This window comes from Chelonia mydas, chromosome 9 (assembly GCF_015237465.2).
Source record: "Chelonia mydas isolate rCheMyd1 chromosome 9, rCheMyd1.pri.v2, whole genome shotgun sequence".
Lineage (NCBI taxonomy): Eukaryota > Metazoa > Chordata > Testudines > Cheloniidae > Chelonia > Chelonia mydas.
Genome location: NC_057855.1, coordinates 79,805,374 through 79,824,144, shown reverse-complemented (window position 1 = coordinate 79,824,144; position 18,771 = coordinate 79,805,374). Strand labels below are relative to the sequence as shown.

General features: G+C 43.3%; 1 protein-coding gene across 13 annotated transcripts in view; it reads right to left on the bottom strand.

Moving 5' to 3' along the window:
• The window catches only part of ARHGEF9 (Cdc42 guanine nucleotide exchange factor 9), a 302,987-nt gene that overhangs the window by 58,521 nt on the left and 225,695 nt on the right, over positions 1-18,771 (bottom strand). For all 13 annotated transcript variants that reach the window (XM_007060176.4, XM_027822604.3, XM_037908835.2 and 10 more), the window contains one exon: positions 5,687-5,878. In XM_007060176.4, the coding sequence (XP_007060238.3) occupies positions 5,687-5,878 (192 nt within the window). The remainder of the gene's footprint in view (positions 1-5,686; positions 5,879-18,771) is intronic.

Below are 18,771 nucleotides of genomic sequence, written 5' to 3'. Positions count from 1 at the left end.
CTTGCTTTTCTTTTTTGTTATTACATCAGGGTGGCACCTGCCTCTCGTGAGCACGCCCAGGCTGCTAGTCCTCTCGGCTGGTCTTTGGCAGCTCAGCCCTCCGGTCGAGCCGCACAGGCTGTCCCCCCTTCCAAGGTATACAGTCCAGGTTCTTTTTCAGCCCTGATATAGCTCTAAGGTTTCTTCCCCAAGGCACTGCCTTCTTCAACCACCCAGCCGGGACCCATCTCAGTACCCTCAGCTTTGGCCTCCCTACCTCTCACTCTCCAATCTGCAATCCCTGCAACATGTTGCAGCTAAAATCACCTTCCTTGCCCACTACTTTGTTCATGTTACTCCACTGTTTGAATGCCTTTGCTGGCTTCCCAGAGTCATTCTGCATTAAGTATAAACTCCTCATCTTCATGCTCAAGGTTCTCCACAGTGTGACTCCTCTTTGTATCTCTGCCTTTTAGCTCAAAGGGAGGTGCCGGTGTACCGCACACCTCAGGATCAAAACTTTAGACTGTGAACTCTTTGGGGTAGGGACTATATCTTTTTATGTCTGCAAAATGCCTTGTCCATCTAAGGTCTTCTATTCTAGATGGGGGTAGAGTGCAGCATATGTTAAGGTAGTCTGACACTTCCCACTATAAGACCCTATTTTTTGTTGTTGCTTATTACTTTCCCAAACTCTGTTTGGGCTGAAATTCTCTATGCAAGATGACTAATTTAAGCTACATTTGTTTATGAAGTTCTGAAGAATGGTTCAGCCATTTCTGAGAATGACGCTAGGGTGGAAATACATTGTTTTGCCCATAGTTAAAAAATTCTTGCAGTTGTTCTTTTGCAAAACTCTCGTGCAGTGGTTCTCAAACCGCAGCCCAATTAGCACACAGCTGCAGCCCAGCTGTGTGCTAAAAAAAATCCGGTCCCAGCACACACGGGGCGAGGTTCGGGGTCCTGGCTGCCTGGCCCCGTGCACTGGGCTTTGCTCTTGCCCTGCTCTGTAAAGCAGTATCTGGGAGGGGGGCACTGATCATAGGGGTCTGTGGGGCGTTTTAGTGGAGGGAAGGCACTGTAGTTCTCAACCTGCAGCCCACATAACACATTGTGGGACACAATGATACCTACATGGAGAACCACTGCTCTAGTTCCCGCATACAGTCTGCTCTAGTGCCTCCGTACTGTGGAGCAAGGCTTCCAACGTAGCAAAGGGGTGACCTTTATGGCAAGGATATGTCTTTTCCTGCTCCACTGAAAATACACCCAAATTTGGCCAAGTTATAAGTCTTTGAAAAATCTCAGTTTAAAGAGGCAATGGACAGCTTTAACACTGGCATTTCCTAACTCTTGAGCACTGGACTTTGCAATCTTAATGTTCTTTTAATGTTGTTTTTTGGATCTAATAAATAATAGTCCTGTGAAGCTCCAAAACATATTGGCATTGGGTGTGTTCTAAGACTGGAAGCTGCAGGGCGAGTACCCTGAATCACCCAAGACCTGAAGCAATCTAGTACAACTGCATTTCTTGAGATGTTTCCTTGATTTTAGATGATGTTATGTGATTACATCTTAGCAGCGAGACCTGGTTCATGTTGCTATACTCTATACTAAACTCAGTCCCGACTTTCATTAGCCTGTCAGATTCCTTCTTCCATATGACTCAATGTAGAATAATGCAATGCTTTCCCTGCCATCCCAGAAATCAGAGTAGGGGGATTTGTAAAGTTTGCCTATGTCAGCAGCACTTCTGTCTCTCATCAGCTTGTTATCAGAAGACTATTCACTCTGCAGGATAGGATAACACCTCTGTGTTCACCCTGCAGCATTGACAGGAGATCAAGCTGTCCTAGCTATCTCTAAGTCTAGCCACACTCCATTTAAGCACAAAAGCATGCAGTCAAGTCAACTTATTTGGATAGAGCCTGGAGAGATTAAGCTGTCTCCCAGCCTTCTCGGAGCAAACCGATTGCTCTGATTTGCACACTTACTTTGAGCAAGGTGAGCTTCTCTCCAGCAACGCATGACCTATCACATTTGCAAATGAGAATGCTCATTTCAGTCTTCTCTAGCTAAAAAGGCATCCGAACCCTTTATTGGTACTCCACCTTCTGGTAAGATTTATCCTACAATTATATTTGGTATAATTCACAGCAAGATGAGAGTCATGGAGATACACATCTCCTGACACAATGGGCCAGATCCTCAGCTTGTGTAAATCTGTGTAGCTCCACTGAAGTCAGTGGAGCTATGGCCATATACATCAGCTGAAAATCTGGCCCCGAAAAGCCCAGTGACATGGCTGGCAAGTGGTAAATTCAGATTTTCTTTTGTTAAACAGAAAAATGCCAGAGGAGGCAAAGAAACAATACACAGTAAAGCTGCTGCAATACTTCGCTGCTTGTTTAGGTCAAACACCTTGATTGAAACAATATAATTGAATCAAACTGACTTGCCCCCAAATTGAAATCCCAAGATTCTTCCACAATTGAAAACACATGAAAAATCTCCCTTCTGCTTTGCCTCATCAGCAGAAACAGGACCAGTTTACGCAAATGAGATAAAGTCATTAGGGACTTTTCAGTATTGATTCTGCAGAGGTTGGGCACAGGACTGTTAAATTTTAAACTATCAGTGGCATGAATTCAAAGCAAAGGACTTTGATTATAGGTCTTTAAGACTAAGGGGAGGATGAAGCTCTGAAAGAAGGAGGATGGTGAAGAGAGAGTGAATGAGCTGTAAAAAGAAAGGGGCTATTCCTTTCACTCAAAGGCAATTAATATTTGTCTGAAAACATTAGAAAAATGGATACATCTGGCTTAGAGAGTAGAGGTGGTCAGGAATTTTTCACCAAAACTTTTTTTCTCTGAAAATGCCAATTAAAAATCCAAACTTTTCCCAGGAAAGTTCTGACAAATTTGACCAGAAAACATTTTGAAGAAAGGTTTTGAAGTTGTCAAAACTTTTCATTTCAACATATTCAAAATAAGAAATTCTGGTTTTCCAGTCTGAAATGACTTTTCATTTTGAAATATAAGCTGATTATAGTAAAAATGAAAAATAAATAAAAATGATTGAAAGCTAAAGGAATGTTTCAAAATTATTGAGATGAAATGTTTAGATTCCAACTTTTTATAAAAAAACAACCCAGATTTTCAGTTTGTAAAATTTTTTGAGATTTTGCTTTTTCATCCTGATTGCGGGACCAGGACATTTTTTGAAATCTCAAAAACTTTTGCAGCACAGGAAAACCATTTCCTTTCTAGCTCTGTTATGGTAGGAATCTGATTTCTAATTTCAGCCAGATTCATAGAGTTCATGGTAACAATATACTTCTATAGTACCATTTATTCTGACAGATCCCAATACACTTTAGAAACTATGGGCTAGATCCTCAACAGAGCTCCCCTGAAGTCAATGTAGCTACACCAATTTACATCACCTGAGGATCTGGCCCTATATATAAACCTCCATCCCTTAAACCCCCTCAACACAAACTCTAAATAGAAGGAAATGCCGAGGGACAACCTCTTAACCACATTCTAATGTTCACCACAGCATGTTCCTTCTGACAATAACAGATTCCAACTCATCACAAGGAACTTACTTCTGCCTTCTACTTATAAGGAAGCATGGTACACACAACACATTAACCTCTCTTGCAGTATAACACAAAATTGTAATTATAACCTCATGTGTTACAACACGACACACTGCACACTTAACCTGTGTACATGTGTCAATCTGAATATTTGCTAATGTTGCTGAGGCTGTAATTAAGGTGTTGTGCTATATAGTGAAGGAGATTAATAACTTGTGTGTAGTTCTCCACACTGAAGATAACAGTTACTGAGCTTAATGAAGGTTAAGCAGAGGATCTCAAGGTCCAGGCTTCAAACCTTGATAACAAGCAACTTGGGGGATCCTTTAGATTGTACGTAATATAATTAAACAACTACATTTATTTAATTCGCACAGTGAGAAAATGTAGTGAGGGCACATGTCACTCCAATCCCCTTGGGGAGTTTCAATCCCATTGTAAATTAGAGGAAATGGCAGCCATTTTGAGTAAAGGAAAGTTGTGAACATAATAGGAAAGATAGGCAAAAGCAACTGATACTAATCTTTCTTTAATTACACCCTAATTTCTTCACATGTACATTCAAAGGTAGCTGGCACTGAGTTTTAATTCTACGGAATGTCTGAAGGATAAAAATCTGGCCGTTTTTTAGTAGGATGGGTATGAAAAAAAGTCAGAACATTTTCTTAATAGTCCCATTTTTAATAAATTTGAATTCAATTTTCAGCTAAATCTGTTCACATTTCAATCCTTACTCATAGATATCACACACACACACAGAGCCATCCCTGGAGAGAGAGAGGCATTGCATTGCAAGCTGGATAGCTGTGGGAGGAGAGGAAGGGATGATCAATGAAAGTGACAATCCACCTACTTTTACAAAAAAACTGTCACAGGATCTTTAATGTCTATGGAGAGCAACAGGATCTTGGTTTTGAAGGTTTCAGCTGAATGATTTCTACACATTAAAGTACTGGGAACTCAATCTACCTCAGAAGGAGCAGAACCTTCTCAGTATCCAGCCTTTGGTTTCAGGCATCCTAAGTATTGTAAGCCTGGTTATTTGGATATGAGCCATCCCCTTCCAGTAGATAAGGCTAGATGGAATAGTGGATTAGTGCAGGACTGAATTTTTGATTGTGGAAAGCCAGGTTCAACCAGGCTTAGGTCAGCAGGTGAAAAGACTTTGGAGCCCTCACTCTAGTTTTGTACACTACTACAAACATATGATGACTTGGTAGAGATATCTATCCGCCTGGCGTGGGAATGGGGAGAGAGGCTAAGGACAAGAACAGAAAGCGATGATCCAAGTCGGGATGAAAGTAAATTCACAAGAGGCACAAGAGGGTGAGGCTGGCCTAGAGGGTGCTTATACAGAGCGGTGTGAGCATGCAGCACTGGAGTAGCAGTGGGGGCTTTGAGTCAGGATTAGGGTGCAGTGGCAGAGCTTTGTGGGGAGCCTAGGACTGGGATGGCAGTTGGGGATTGTGTTGCATTGGCAGAAATGTGTGGGGAGCCCAGGACTGAAACAGCAGGGGCGTGCTGAAGGCACAGGATTGTGGCACACTGGCAAAGCTGTTTGTGGGAGGGTGGGTGAATTTCAAAGCCCTTGTCTACGGCAGTTCCCAGCCACAGTTCGTAAAATCTCTTCTTTTATGGGTACCAAATAAAATAAATTCAATCATCAAAAATGACAACAACAACAAAAACAACAACAAACTGTACAACAACCTAAAACAATCGTTTAATGTAGGAATTTCCCGTGATTTTTCCAGGTCTTCGAATCATTGGTGATGGTTAGGAATAAGCATTTTGTGGTCAGGCTCCAAACCTGGGTGAAAGAATGGAACAGTGTGGCTGGCCCCCATTTTCTTTTTGTTGATGATTGGAAGGAGTGTATTGCTCTAAAGGCTGATGTGATGCTTCACACGGTGGCTTGGCCAATCCTGTCCCTTAATGACCTTTCCTTGCACTTAAAAACAAGACTCAAGTCTCTTGATGAAGCCTGGAGATTCTCTCTCTCTCTTTCCCCACCACCCGCTTACAGTCTAGATATCTGGATCCTGGTCACACACTATTCTTCTTTGTTCTAGCAACTGAAGACTCCCCACAGCCCCCACGTACCTCACAAATGTCCTTGAGGTGTTTGATATAGTGGCGCTCTGTGCTCATGATTTCATTGATTACGTTGGCTCTCATCTGGTCTCGGTTCTGAAGGGTTCTGCTGAGACAGAGGCAATCGGCGCTTGGATCCAAATGGCCATTCTGTACTTCGCTGGTTCCTTCCTCTACTCCGTCTTCTTGGTTCACCCATAGCTGTGAGGAAGAAGAGGGAATGGCAATACATTTATTAGTAAAAGTATCAGGAGCCCAATTAATAAAAATAGGCATGGTAACAATGGGAAATTATAGAGAGGAATATTGGAGAAGAAAAATAGGGTAGCAACTTTTAGCTTTCAACACAGCTTGTCCTCTTAGATGTGGGCCCCACCCTCGTCATCCATGCCTGCATTCCCTCTAGGCTAGACTCTTGCAGTGCACACTGCATGGGTCTGATCTAGAAGGTCACTTTAAATCTGCAGGTAGTGCAGAAAGCTGTTATTCTCCTTCTGAGAAGAGAAAGCTAGAGGGGAGCATTTTCTACCTGTGCCCCATGCTCTGAATGGGATGCTACTCCAGATGCAAATGATATTCAAGGTACTGATTATTAACTGCAAAGATAGATCTACAATGGAACTACAATGGATAGATCTAAATTCATCCCTGCACCAGTGCAGAGCCCAGCACAGGGACCGAAGGGAACAGCATATGCCTTCCCTATCCTGAGGCTGCCAGCGGAAGGGGAACAGTTCAGCTGGTTAGGGCAAGGATTAGGGCTGCCCTACATTGCACTGAGATTGCCATAGCCAATATGGGCTCTATGTGGTTGCAGGGTAAATAGCTAGGAATGCTCCCCAGCCACACTTCCTCCTGCCTCTGGAACATCCACTATGTCAGTGGCTCCAGCTTGAGTCACTGTGGTCAGCCCTGCATCTCGCAGGAAGGCCTCCTGCACCAGGGTATTCCCTGCAGGATCTTAAAGCTCCTTTGAAGCATTTTTTTGCACCAGCATAGCTGGCTCAAAATGGCTGCAGTACAGGGCTGAATTCCCTTAATAAATAGATAACTTTATGTCAGGTCAATTTTGATCCCAAACATAAAATAATAATAATTTAATTAAATGAAGAAGATGGGGTCTAATTAACACTGTAAAGGTCATTGAACCAAAACATACCCAAACATAGAATCAACCCACTTTAAACAGATACCTGTGTCAGGCATATATCATTAAATCTCCTGTGTCTCATATAATACCATTTTGGATCTGCTGTGAAAGGAATAAATCTTTTGAAGGAGGAATAAGCTGTTTGCTTTCACCACAGAAGACAGATTTGAAAAGGGCAAAGTATGTCTGGTTCAGAAATCGGAATGTATCTGAACTTCAATTCAGTCTAAACCTTGATGGGACATTGAGGTTTACGTAAACATTATAGTATATGAGGTCTGAATGAATACTGATTTTCATTCCAATCGCAGTTTCCGCTGATCTTTATGTTTCTCATAAAAAGGCTTCCTCAGCCAGAGTGCCCTACCTTCACATCAAGAGATTCTGTTGTGTGAATTGCACGATGGTCCATACCCAATTCCTGGGACGAACAGAATTTCTGAAAAGTGTTTGTGGAATGAGGGTGAGTTTGGATTGGCTGGTGAACATTCTCAAAGGGTTTGGATTGGCCAGTGAACATTCTGAAGTTGTATCGCTTGCAAAAAAACAACAAATAAGGGTTGCTATGTTCTCAAAACAGTAAACCTCCCTTTCATCGCCAAGTCAACATAGTATGCAGTGATCTCCCAAAATAAAAAGTATATCTGGCTGCTAGCTAATTCTTATGTCTGAGGAAAACCTCAGAGCATTTGCAAGTATACGAATCGAGTTGTTAATAAAAACCCTCCATTTGTTACATTTGCCGTAAACTAGAAACTGGGTAAAAGGCACTATTAACTAGAGCTGAGTGAATAATGAATTTTTTTAGTTTAGAGACCTACAAATTTACCTTAGTTGTGCAATTAATTGTAAAAAGTCTATAAAAGTTCATAAAATGTTACAATAATGTATAACAAATGTCAATAAAAAGTAAGTCAAGTTGATTTCCATAATGAATGTTATGAACAGGTGCAAAAGAACCAGTTAGAGAAGCTAAATTATGCCAAATAAAAAAGGCCATGTTGATATAATTCAAGGACTATGTTGAAATTATGCTTGGTTAAAGAAAAACAAAAACAAAAGATGTGGAATCGGAAATTAACGAACCAAAATTGGTGTGTCAGATATTAGGCATAATTGGTGGATAAAATAATGATGCAGTGGGCTATTCCAGCCACCACTCCCATTGTGGGTCCTTAAAGAAAGAGATTTGGAGGGAGAATATAGAAAAACAGATGAAAAGAAAGAACAGATGCAGGCTACTACAGCAAGGTTCACCATCATGGTGGCCACCCCTTAACCCCCATTTCCTCAGACCCTAATCCTCAGGGATGTCCTAACCAGACCAATCTAAAGAGAGAGAAATGCAGATGACACTGCCACACCTACCCACTCCATGTGACCCCAAACACCACCTGAGATGAAACAGGATTGGACTTTAACAATAGCAGCAAAATCAACAGCTCCAATCCATCTTAGCTAGCTTCTTCTCTTTTCCCCAATAGGCCAGTTATTACCATCTTTGATACCATCTAAGAGACTGTCCAACAAGGTTTTTCATTCCTTCTAAAACTCTCTCCAGTAAAGGGAACAGGGGATGTTGTTAAAATTAAAGCCTTACTTAATACTTTAACATCTCAAATGCTTTAACTGTTTTCCCTTGTCTGTATCTTTAACAGGATAAAAGGATATTTAATGGCGTGTTTGCCATGGCACTAAGCAGGCTGTGGTCTCCATATACCAAAGCCTGGACCTTGTGTCACACTAATTAATGTTGGACACTGACTGGGTTATGTTCACACCTTTGGTCCATATATTTCATACAATAGGACAACCAATAAAATAAAATAAAACAAAACAAACCTGGATCTATTTGAATTGAAAAACATTTTTTCGTCAAATTGACGAACTAAAAGAATCGACCAAAACATTATGAATTGACTCAAAACACTTTTCTTCCCTCCCTCCCCCCCAAATTTGGCTGTTTCTGGTGTTTTTCATCTTTTTCTGTTTTTCTTTTTAAATTGGCCAAATTTTAAATTTTGAAAAGGTGACATAAAATGTTTTAAAATGGTCAAAGTGAAACATTTTGACTCTTTCAAAAAAATAAATAAATTTCCAAACCCAAACTATTTACCAAAGGCCCTCCAAAGTGCATTTTTTGACAAAAGAAGAAATAGAAAAAAAAATTGCTCCACTTTACTTATCAACTCAAATAATGCCCAACATTTAGTGAATGTACATTCTGTAAATCCCAAACTCAACAGAAACGTTCTCATGATAAAAACATTCTAACAGAAAGTTGTTTTCAAATAAATACATTTTCCTTTCCAGTGCCTCAAAAAAAAATTGCATTCCTGAGAACCTGTAAGTAAATCTACCTATAAATAAATATGAAACTGACTTCATGAATACTCATTGTCCAAGCTGAGAGAAAGGCAGAAAGTTAAAAAAAGCATAAAGAGTGAAGATAAAATTTATTTTTTTATTATTCTTTCAGATTTAATAAGCTAAATATTTATGGATAAGGAATTTTGTTTCCAATATATGATTTTTAAATTGACTGTCCCTTTAAATTGCCAAAGGAAAAAAAATGGCACAACCTTTTTATTCTGGATTTTTTCTGTTTTTCTAACTGATGATTACATTGTGCTCAGCAACATCTCTTTTATCACAGCTCCAGTGTTTTGTCTTCCTACAGTGAGCTTTAAAGGTCAAGGAACTGGAGATTTTGGAGAATACCCACCTCTTTGTGAGCACTTCTAATGATATAGTAAACACAAAAGAATAAAAATGTTCTTCTCAACAATAAGGGAAAAATTATCCTTCCTGCTATACTTGCCAGATGTCTCAACCACAGAGTAGGCAGTAGAGATCTTCCTCAGGGATAAGAGATCACAGGAACACAAGAGAATCATGCTGGGGCGAAGTGAACCACAACACAGAGATCCACATGGCAGATAAGAGAACTGACATATGCAATAGAAAGCCTCACTTTTCCCCATTTATGCAGTACAGTTACTTTTTCCACTTAATCTGGGCTGTGACAACTGACTGGTCGTTTTCATTTTTGGTTTAAGTTACTTTGAATTTCTAATTCTTAGGCACTAGGATACCAAAGTGATGATAGTGGCCCAAATGTCTGGAGAGACAAACAAATGTTGGGTAGTTCAGATTGCTGGAAAGGAATGTTTACAATAAAATAAATAAATACATACATAATCCAAGTTTTAGCTACTATTTTAAAACAATTAAAGAATTCTGTGCATTATAAGGGTTTTTTACACGCTTACATAAATTGTGATACTAAAGCAATATTGACAGGCCCACCTTTTTAACAAATGCTAGTAATACTTTCCAGTTATATACAACTTGATCCTGTGCCCACTGAAATCAATGGAAACACTCCCACTGATTTCAGCGAGAGCAGGATTGAGCCCACAGTGAGCTGTATCCACGAATCATAAAGCACTTTACAAACATGAATAAAATTAACCGTCTCACTATGAGGGAGGCAGTATGGTCTAATAGATAAGGCACTGGACCATGACTCACAGGAAAAGGCCTAATGGGTGACCTTGGGCAAGTCACTTCATCTCTGTGCTTCTGTTTCCCCATAGTAAAAAGGGGATAATGACACTCACCTCCCGTGTAAAGTGCTTTGAGATCAAAAGCTAGGTATTATAACAGCTAGGAATTATTATTATGAGGCAAGCTCGACTGGCTGTTATATTGTCTGTGCCTGCCTGCATAGAGACATACAGAGGAGTAAGAACACCTCTTTTACCCCTGTGTGGGCTACCCAGACATTGAGTAAATTACAGTGCACCCCCCTAGTCCCTGACAGCACTGGGTCAGGGCATTGTTCCTCGGTGCAGAGGACGCACCCTGCACACCACCTCTTGCTCAGGACTGTGCTTAAAGACACAATCTAGCTCAGTGTTATTATAACCAATTTACATATGAGGAAACCGAAGCAAAGACCACATGCCTAGTGATCCTGGCCAATCCCGGAATAGAATCCAGGTGTCTTGACTATTCTAATCATCCTACCAACCACATCCTCTCACCGATGTCCCTGCCCCAATACTGCAGATTTCCCTAGCATTGCCTTGTGACGCCGTAGTTATTACTGCACTTCAGGATGTCTGAGGCACCTGGGGATCTTGGCAGACTAGAAAGTGAAGTGAAAACAGAAGCAGTCCCTCTTTCCCTCAAAACAACACCTTTGTTCTTTTGTTATATAAGGAAACCATACACTGACTACTAATGCTTTGTACCTGTCCCCATGACAATAGAGCCGAGAGTCAGTTTAATGTTTTGTGTGATGGAGCAGAAAAGAAACACAGTGAATACGTCTGTCAGTTCCTGTTTTTTATGTTCTAGTGCATGCAAGGTGGACCAGGGGAGTATGGATGCAGAATCGTTGCCCCCTTCCATCACAATAATGAGTCCGGCAGCAGCAATGCCAGGGCCAAATACAATGATTATTGCAAAGGGCAAATGTGGCATTTACCTGGCAGAAGCCATCAGCAAGCCCCATGTTAAGAAGCAGTGTAAGTCCAAGACATAACTGGGCAGTAATTAGCGAAAAGGAGCCAAATGCTGGTGTAGAGAGGGGCTAGATACCCCTGATCCCCTATTGCTAACCTCCACTTCCTCCTCATACCGTAGGGGGGGATTCACTCTGAGGCAGGGCAAGCAGCAGTAGCTCTGCTTGCCCCCTCTGGGTTTTCTGCTGGGTGAGACAGCTTTTATTTCCATAGGAGATCTCTGCCACAGTGGAGGCTGCTGAAAAGATGGACTTGAATCATTCCATCTCCTGGTAAACTTGGCCATGCTCTGTTTCCCACCCAGCACCACCCACTTTTCAGGCTGTGTAGGGTTCCTGGCAGAGAGAAATTTCCTTGGCCAAGGGCATTTTGCAGGATTTCTGCCAAATGGCCAGAACTGGAACATTGGGTTGATGACGCCCTTTGTTCCCTCTGCCTGGGTGCCTGACGCACTGGATTGGAGCTTGAGCAGAAGATGCAAAACTCAGCTATACAGAGCCTCCTTCCCAGCACCTGAAAATGAGATAAGAAAACTGCCCCTGAACAGAGTCTGCAGGGACAACTGATAGCCAGTCACATAGCATGGTTCTTCCCAGTGGGGCTATTCCTCCAGCAATGTGAACAGTGCATCCCCCTGTGTAAGAGCTCTTTATAGAGACTGGAGGGAGCAATGTTGCACATACACAAGCAGAGAAATGTGTTACACTGAAAAATAAACCACCACGTCCTGCTTCTGAATAACTTGACATGATGGGGGTAGGCTTTCAAAGTGTTCTCTGGGGGCTGTTTTAGCTACACTGATCACACTGATTTTCCTGGGGGGTGCCCGGGGCCGGAGGGGTGGGGGGAGAGTATGCTTTAAAGACCATGGGTTCATGCTTGGAATAGAAACAGGGCTAAAATTCTAGAACAAAGAATTGCACTGGTGCTCTGCTGGGAGAGAAATCCTAGTGATGGGATCATCATTATTCAAACCCAAATACACCTTCAAAATCAAACAGAGCAAATGTTCATATTAAACCCTCAGCTCATGCCAGCTAAAGTTCTAAGTCTCTCCTCATTCTATCCTCTTCCCACCATTAAAGTGCTTCTTGCAGGTCAACAAATTCAGACTGGCAAAGTCTCCATACCAGATTGGGACCCCACTGTTGTCAATCTCATCGTGCTATTGCAAGTCTTGCAATACTGGATATTTTTCTTAAAGTACCAGCTCCTGGAGGCAGGTCATCATGTGAGAATCTCAGCTGTCATTCAAAAACAAAAAAGGTAAGTTTTTGGTCCTTGTTCTTGGAGAGTAGAGTACGAAAGCATGAACCCCAAAGGCTCGGAATCCAAAAGGCAAATAGGAATCCAACATTTATTATTTTTAAAACTCTCATTATGTTTAAATTAATCTTGTGATTTTGGAGGCCTAAGTCATGGTGTTTGAATGCTTGGAGTTCACAATATGAGGACCCCTGTGATGACAGGTTTTTGCATCAGCTGTCTGCTATTTTCTATTTGGTTTCCTATACAAAAAAGGTTAAACATGTAATTTTTAGTCTAGCTGGGTTCTATTTTGGATTGAGGAAAAACAACAAAGAAAGAAAGAATGAAGGTACAGTCTCCAGACGAGAGAAAGCAGAATATGTCCTTCACTTTAGTATGATCCAGCCTGAACTGCTTAAGAACACAGCAGGCAGCGAATTTCCTTCCATTTAAAGGTGCAAGACACAGAAAACAAACATAACTCACACTTACCAGCACATAGCCTCTACAGCACATACTCTACATTTCGTGCCTCTGATGCAAAAGGAGAGGCCATCTGTCATGGTATTTCAACATTTTTGTTTCTGATCTTAATCTCTGGACATTTTTGCACTTTGGGAACATTTGATTAACATTTTACTGGGTTTGGTTTTGTTTTGTTCTAGGTTTGATTGGAACCAGAATTCAGAAGTATCAGGAAACTCTATCAGTCTTTTCTCACAAGAACTTCAGCCTCGTTTTGCTAACCCTAAAGGTTTAGACCTTTTGGGGAAGCATTCTACTTTTTAAGTGTTTATCTGCATTGATCCAAACTTTCCAGAACTCCTATGTTCACTTGGCACTGCATAAAACCAGCCTTCCCTTGCTGTCTAACCTTGATGCCTCTACAGAGTAGTTAGCAATTCTGATAAGAGTCGTTCTTTGAGAGAAAGGATCATTCTATGGTCTGGCTTGGAACTCGGGAGATCTGAGTTGGATTCAAAGCTCTGCCACATATTTCCCAGGTGTCCTTGGGTTAATCACAATCTCTCTGAGCTTCTGGTTCCCCAGCTGTAAAACAATCCTTCCTACTAGGGGGGGTGTCTTACAAATGTTTTTGAGGTGTTCAGGTGCTATGGTGAAGGGGGACATAGAGAAGCTTATACATAAACTGAATGTAGACTATAGCTTTGGGAATTCAATTGCCTTTGTATGAACCCTCATTTCCTTCTGTACCTTCTTGCCTGGAGGTTACTGCTGAGAAGTAGCTGTGCTGCGTTTGGGCTGGGGAGGGTTACACACAGTCGCTTTGCCAAAGTGAACCACGTTAGCTCTTTTGAGTTACAACTCACTTTATTATTGAATGCAGGGGGTCGCGAAATGTTATCCTGTGGGTATGAGTAAAGGGCAGCAGAACTGTGCTTAGCATGCCCTGATTAAAGGGCTCACCCTAAAGGGAACCTCACTTGTTAAGCAAGGCGTATGGACGCCAAATGCCAGTGAAAAACCAGAGTGGGTGGGGACAGGTGTTCCTAGCAGGTGATGTGGACTCTGTTTAAAGAGTCCCAGACACCATTTGACACTCTCCTCCAGCGTTTAAACTTAAAGATGGAGCTGCTCAGACTCTGAGAGCCCTTGTTTCTGTTCAGTGATTACTAGAGCTGAAATCACGGAGGGGCAGGTCTCGGGGCTAAGCCTCAGTCCTGGTGCGGAGTCCGCGTTGCAGTGAGACAACTCAGAGGCTGCCCCCTAGCAGAGAGATTCCCCACTCCCCAGTGAGGCCACGAAGAACTGGGCTGAGTGGTGGAACCTCGGAAGGCGGCAACAGGGAGCAGCAAGCCACAGCAGAGAGAGCATAACAGCGATGGAGGGGGCAGAGAGAACAGCGGCAGCCGGCGGCCAGCAGCAGCAGAGTCCAGCGGCTCTGGCGGAGGCGGCCGCAGAGACAGCAGCAAGCCAGCTGCAGAGGCGGTGACCAGCTGCGCGCAGCGGCAGCACTGGAGGCATTGCTTGAAGCACCCCCCAGCGCCTTTCAGGAGCGAGAGGTGAAGCCACATGGATGCACCTCTGAACTCTGGGTCTTTGCTGACCATGCACAGCCAACTGGGAGCGGGATGCAGCGGAGGGACAAGGAGCGCCATGTTAAAGGGACTTGCACACCACAAGATGAGACACTGAGCCAAAGGACACTGGGTTTACTTATGGTTTGCATGCTTTTGCATCACTGTTGCAGTGTTTTCCCAAATTAATGCTGAGTTCCCGTTCCCTTTGAATACAAGTTTTCTTTTATTATACGCGGACTCAGCGCTGGAGAGTGGGTGTGGGCTTGAGTTGGTTCCATTTTGTATTGTTAAGAGGAACTCCTACATCTTGAACCTGGCCCTTGTTGCTGCCGGCACCACCTGGGGTTACAGCCCATTGACTCCAGCTATAGCAGCACTGGACCCAAATCATTTGGTTACAAAGGCTATGGAAATTTTTAATGCGCATTTTAAAAGAAACTGCAAACACTTTAGTGCCCTCCTTTTTCCAGCTTCATCTGAGATTTCCATTCTTCCCTAGCTCCAGTTCACTGCAGCCACCAGGACCTGGGCTTGGGTGCCTTTCACTCAGACAAGGAGATCTGGACACAATTTTCTGGACTGCCTGCCATCACTCCCACTCAATGTGCTCTTAGGTCGTCTCTCCAGGCTCCCATCCTCTGTCATCATAGGGAATTTGGGCCAATGACCAGGATCAGGAATAAGCCTGGATCATCAGCCTGGACTGCTATACCCAGCACTATTTTGTCCTATGAAAAAATAGCAGCAGCAGCCTGGGTACTCATCAGCAACCCTATAATAATAAACCAGCATGCAGTGCTTTCATAAACAACCCTCCACTAGGGAAACAATGAGCAAAGCACTTGCCCTAAAGTAATAAGTCAATGAGCACCACACCATTGTTTTAAAGGTACACGTTGCCCCAGTAAATTTCAGCTACAGATCAATTTCAAACACTTCCTAATAAAATTTTACGAAAAGAATCCAAAGGAAAACTACAGAGAAAATTCAAGATGCATCAAATCTAACATTAGGGAAATTTCACAATGAAAGGCCACTTACACATACAGAAATATAGCTATGTATGCCTTATGTTAAGCCTAGTTCAAAATGCAAACCCTATTACGGAGTCATGATCAGTACTTGCATAATTATATAACTTGCAGAGGCCCTGTCCTTCACAAATTTAAAAAAGCAAGAAATTCACAAAAACTGACGCTAAATACAAATTTCAGCTAAAGATCGTAAATTTGAGTCAAGCAAAGCTGATCGTTTCGTTGTGCTGGTTAATATTACATGTGAGTCGTATAAAACCTATTTAAATGTGACTTATTCACTTGAAACTACTCCCAAATTATGCATAAAATAACCAAATGGCATAGTTCCAACATTTGCTGACCTGTTATTATTATATATCTCACCTAAAGCATATGCTCTATAGAAAGGGCATTTTACCTGAATGCATGCTAAGGACTGATCGCCTCAGAACAGCTAGAGTGCATGATAAAACAAATGTATGATCAGCTATCTGGATTATTAATTACCTTCCATTAGAGATTTGCAATGGCAGAAATAACAGATAATATGTCATCTTGGATTCTAACTCACAATTAAGTAATATGATGGATTAATGATGCAAGCAGGTCCTTTCAAAGAGCTGTTGTCATTTCATTGAACCAGCACTCACCAGTGACCCTACAATAACTACCAGTGTGAGGGGCCCAACCTTGACTAAAAACTGTGTTTAACCAACTAGTGTCTCAGCTCAGTACTCAATGGCAAGACAGAAATCACAAGCCATTGTCTGATACTCCAGTGACCCTACATGAATAAACTGCTGACTAAGAGCTATACCTTACAATCCTCTAACTCAGCGGTTCTCAAAGCTGGTCCGCCGCTTGTTCAGGGAAAGCACCGGTTTGTTTACCTGCCGTTTCCGCAGGCTCAGCCAGTCGTGGCTCCCACTGGCCACGGTTTGCCGCCCCAGGCCAGTGGGGGCTGCGGGAAGGGCGGCCAGCACGTCTCTTGGCCCACACCGCTTCCCGCAGCCCCCATTGGCCTGGAGCGGCGAACCGTAGCCAGTGGGAGCCGCAATTGGCCGAACCTGCAGATGCGGCAGGTAAACAAACTGGTCCGGCCCACCATGGGCTTTCCCTGAACAAGCGGCGGACCGGCTTTGAGAACCATCACCTAGCTATGCCAGCGTATATTGAGCTGCAGGTATGAATTCTATTCCTCATGCTAAAAGCTTGTGGTTAGCCAATGTCATGACCTTTCCATCTGTGTGTCTGCAGCCACACACAAGATATTGCTACATCTCTGTACTAAAATTATTGTTATTTTTATGACTTATTTGTACTCCAGTAGTGTCAAGAGCCCCAAGTCAAGGGGCTCCACTGGCAAGGCGTTGGTGAGACAAATAACTAAGACAGTCTCTCCACATACTCTGCACTCTATATAAGAGGGCACCTAGCTCTACCTTACTCAAGGTAGAGGACTCCCGACAGAAACAATGTACTCTCATCATCCTATCCAGTATAAATCACTGGGGCAGCAAGATGCTGTTTGGGAAGAAGCCATCAATGGGTAGGGTAGGGTAGAGTAGGGTAGAAGTTAAAGTCCTTTCGATCTTGTAGTTTCCCTTTCCCCTGAGAGAAAGGGGAGGTGAGAACACTGTGGCAGGGCAGCTGGTGGGGGTGCAGGTAGGTATCTGCACCCTCGCCCCCCTTCCTGCTCGTGCATCATATCTCCAAAATGAGAACTGGAGACACTGGGCCGGGGTGTCACAGCGTAGTGCTTTGCTGTGGTGGGAGGGGGAAGAAAGAGAAGCATCTTTTCCCCGCTTCCCCTTTCAGGGGGAAAAACTGGGACACTTGATAGTAAAGGGCAGGGTGCAAGAAAGCAGCATTTATCTCTCTGGAACCCCTTCACTCTTCTCTCCTAGTCCTCACTCTCCTTCCCCCCCCCCAGTCCCCGCGGTCCAATCTAGCTCATACTTTGCCGTCTGCACCACTCTCAACCCCCAAGTGACTCCAGTCCCCCTTGCTCCAATACTCTAGTCTCACTCCCAGCTCAGAGCCTCCCAACCCCCCTCAGCTCTCTTCAACACCCCCCCACCTCCACGCTGTCCTATCCCGCAGGCTGAGAACCCACCCCTTTCCCATGTGACCTTTCCACGGCTCAGAACCACCTCCCTTAGCTCAGAACTTTTACCCACTCACCACACACGGGCTCAGAAACCTTCTCTTCCCTTCCCTTCCCTCCCGCAGTCCATCAGCTTCAGAAAACCCATCCCAGGCTCATCTCCCTGAGCTCACATACACCCCCTATTTCTTTCTGGGGCTTGAAAAGCAGGAGCCGACAGCAGGGAGCATGTGCAGACAACACTATACTTTGCATCTGAGGGGATAAACAAAAAGAGCCCCCCAAAGCAGCTTGCATTTCTCTCTCTGAGACAAAGCCCACTGAAATCAATGCCAAGTCCTTCGTTGACTTCAGTGGGCTTTGGATCTGGCCCTGTCTGCTGAGGATCACCTCGTGGCAGCCTGCTGTATTACAGCCACCAGGGCTTGCAACATTTCCAGGCCCAGCAGGAGTCCCCAGTGGCAACAGGTGCTAGGACACCCTGAAGTACATCAGACACACACATGCATATTTGTGACATTATTAGCGAGGCTAAGCCCCTGCTAAGCTGCACCAGTGCAGCTGTGCCACTGTAGCGCTGTACATGAAGACAAGCCCTCAGTTAACTGCATACAGATGGCTGCAGACACGCAGGAGCCAGTGAGACGGGGCAAGACATTTCCCACTTTATGAAGCAGAAACTGGATCTCTCCTCCCAACCAATGTAGGTGCACAGCAGAAGTGATGGGATGGACTGCAGTGACTTATGCATCTTGGGTCTGATTCTAAGACCAGTCTCAATCCAATCTCCATTTCTTGTGCTTGCAAAATTACTGGTGAAAATAAGCGAGGGCACAGTTACCTATATGTGAACCTTCAAGTATCCAACTGAGCCTACAAATCAGGTACTGAGATGATTAAGTGGCATTAATTGCACCTGCAATTATTTGTATCTGCACTATGATAAGACAGGGAAGAGCATCTTCGCAAGCAGGCTGGCTAACCTAGTGAGGAGGGCTT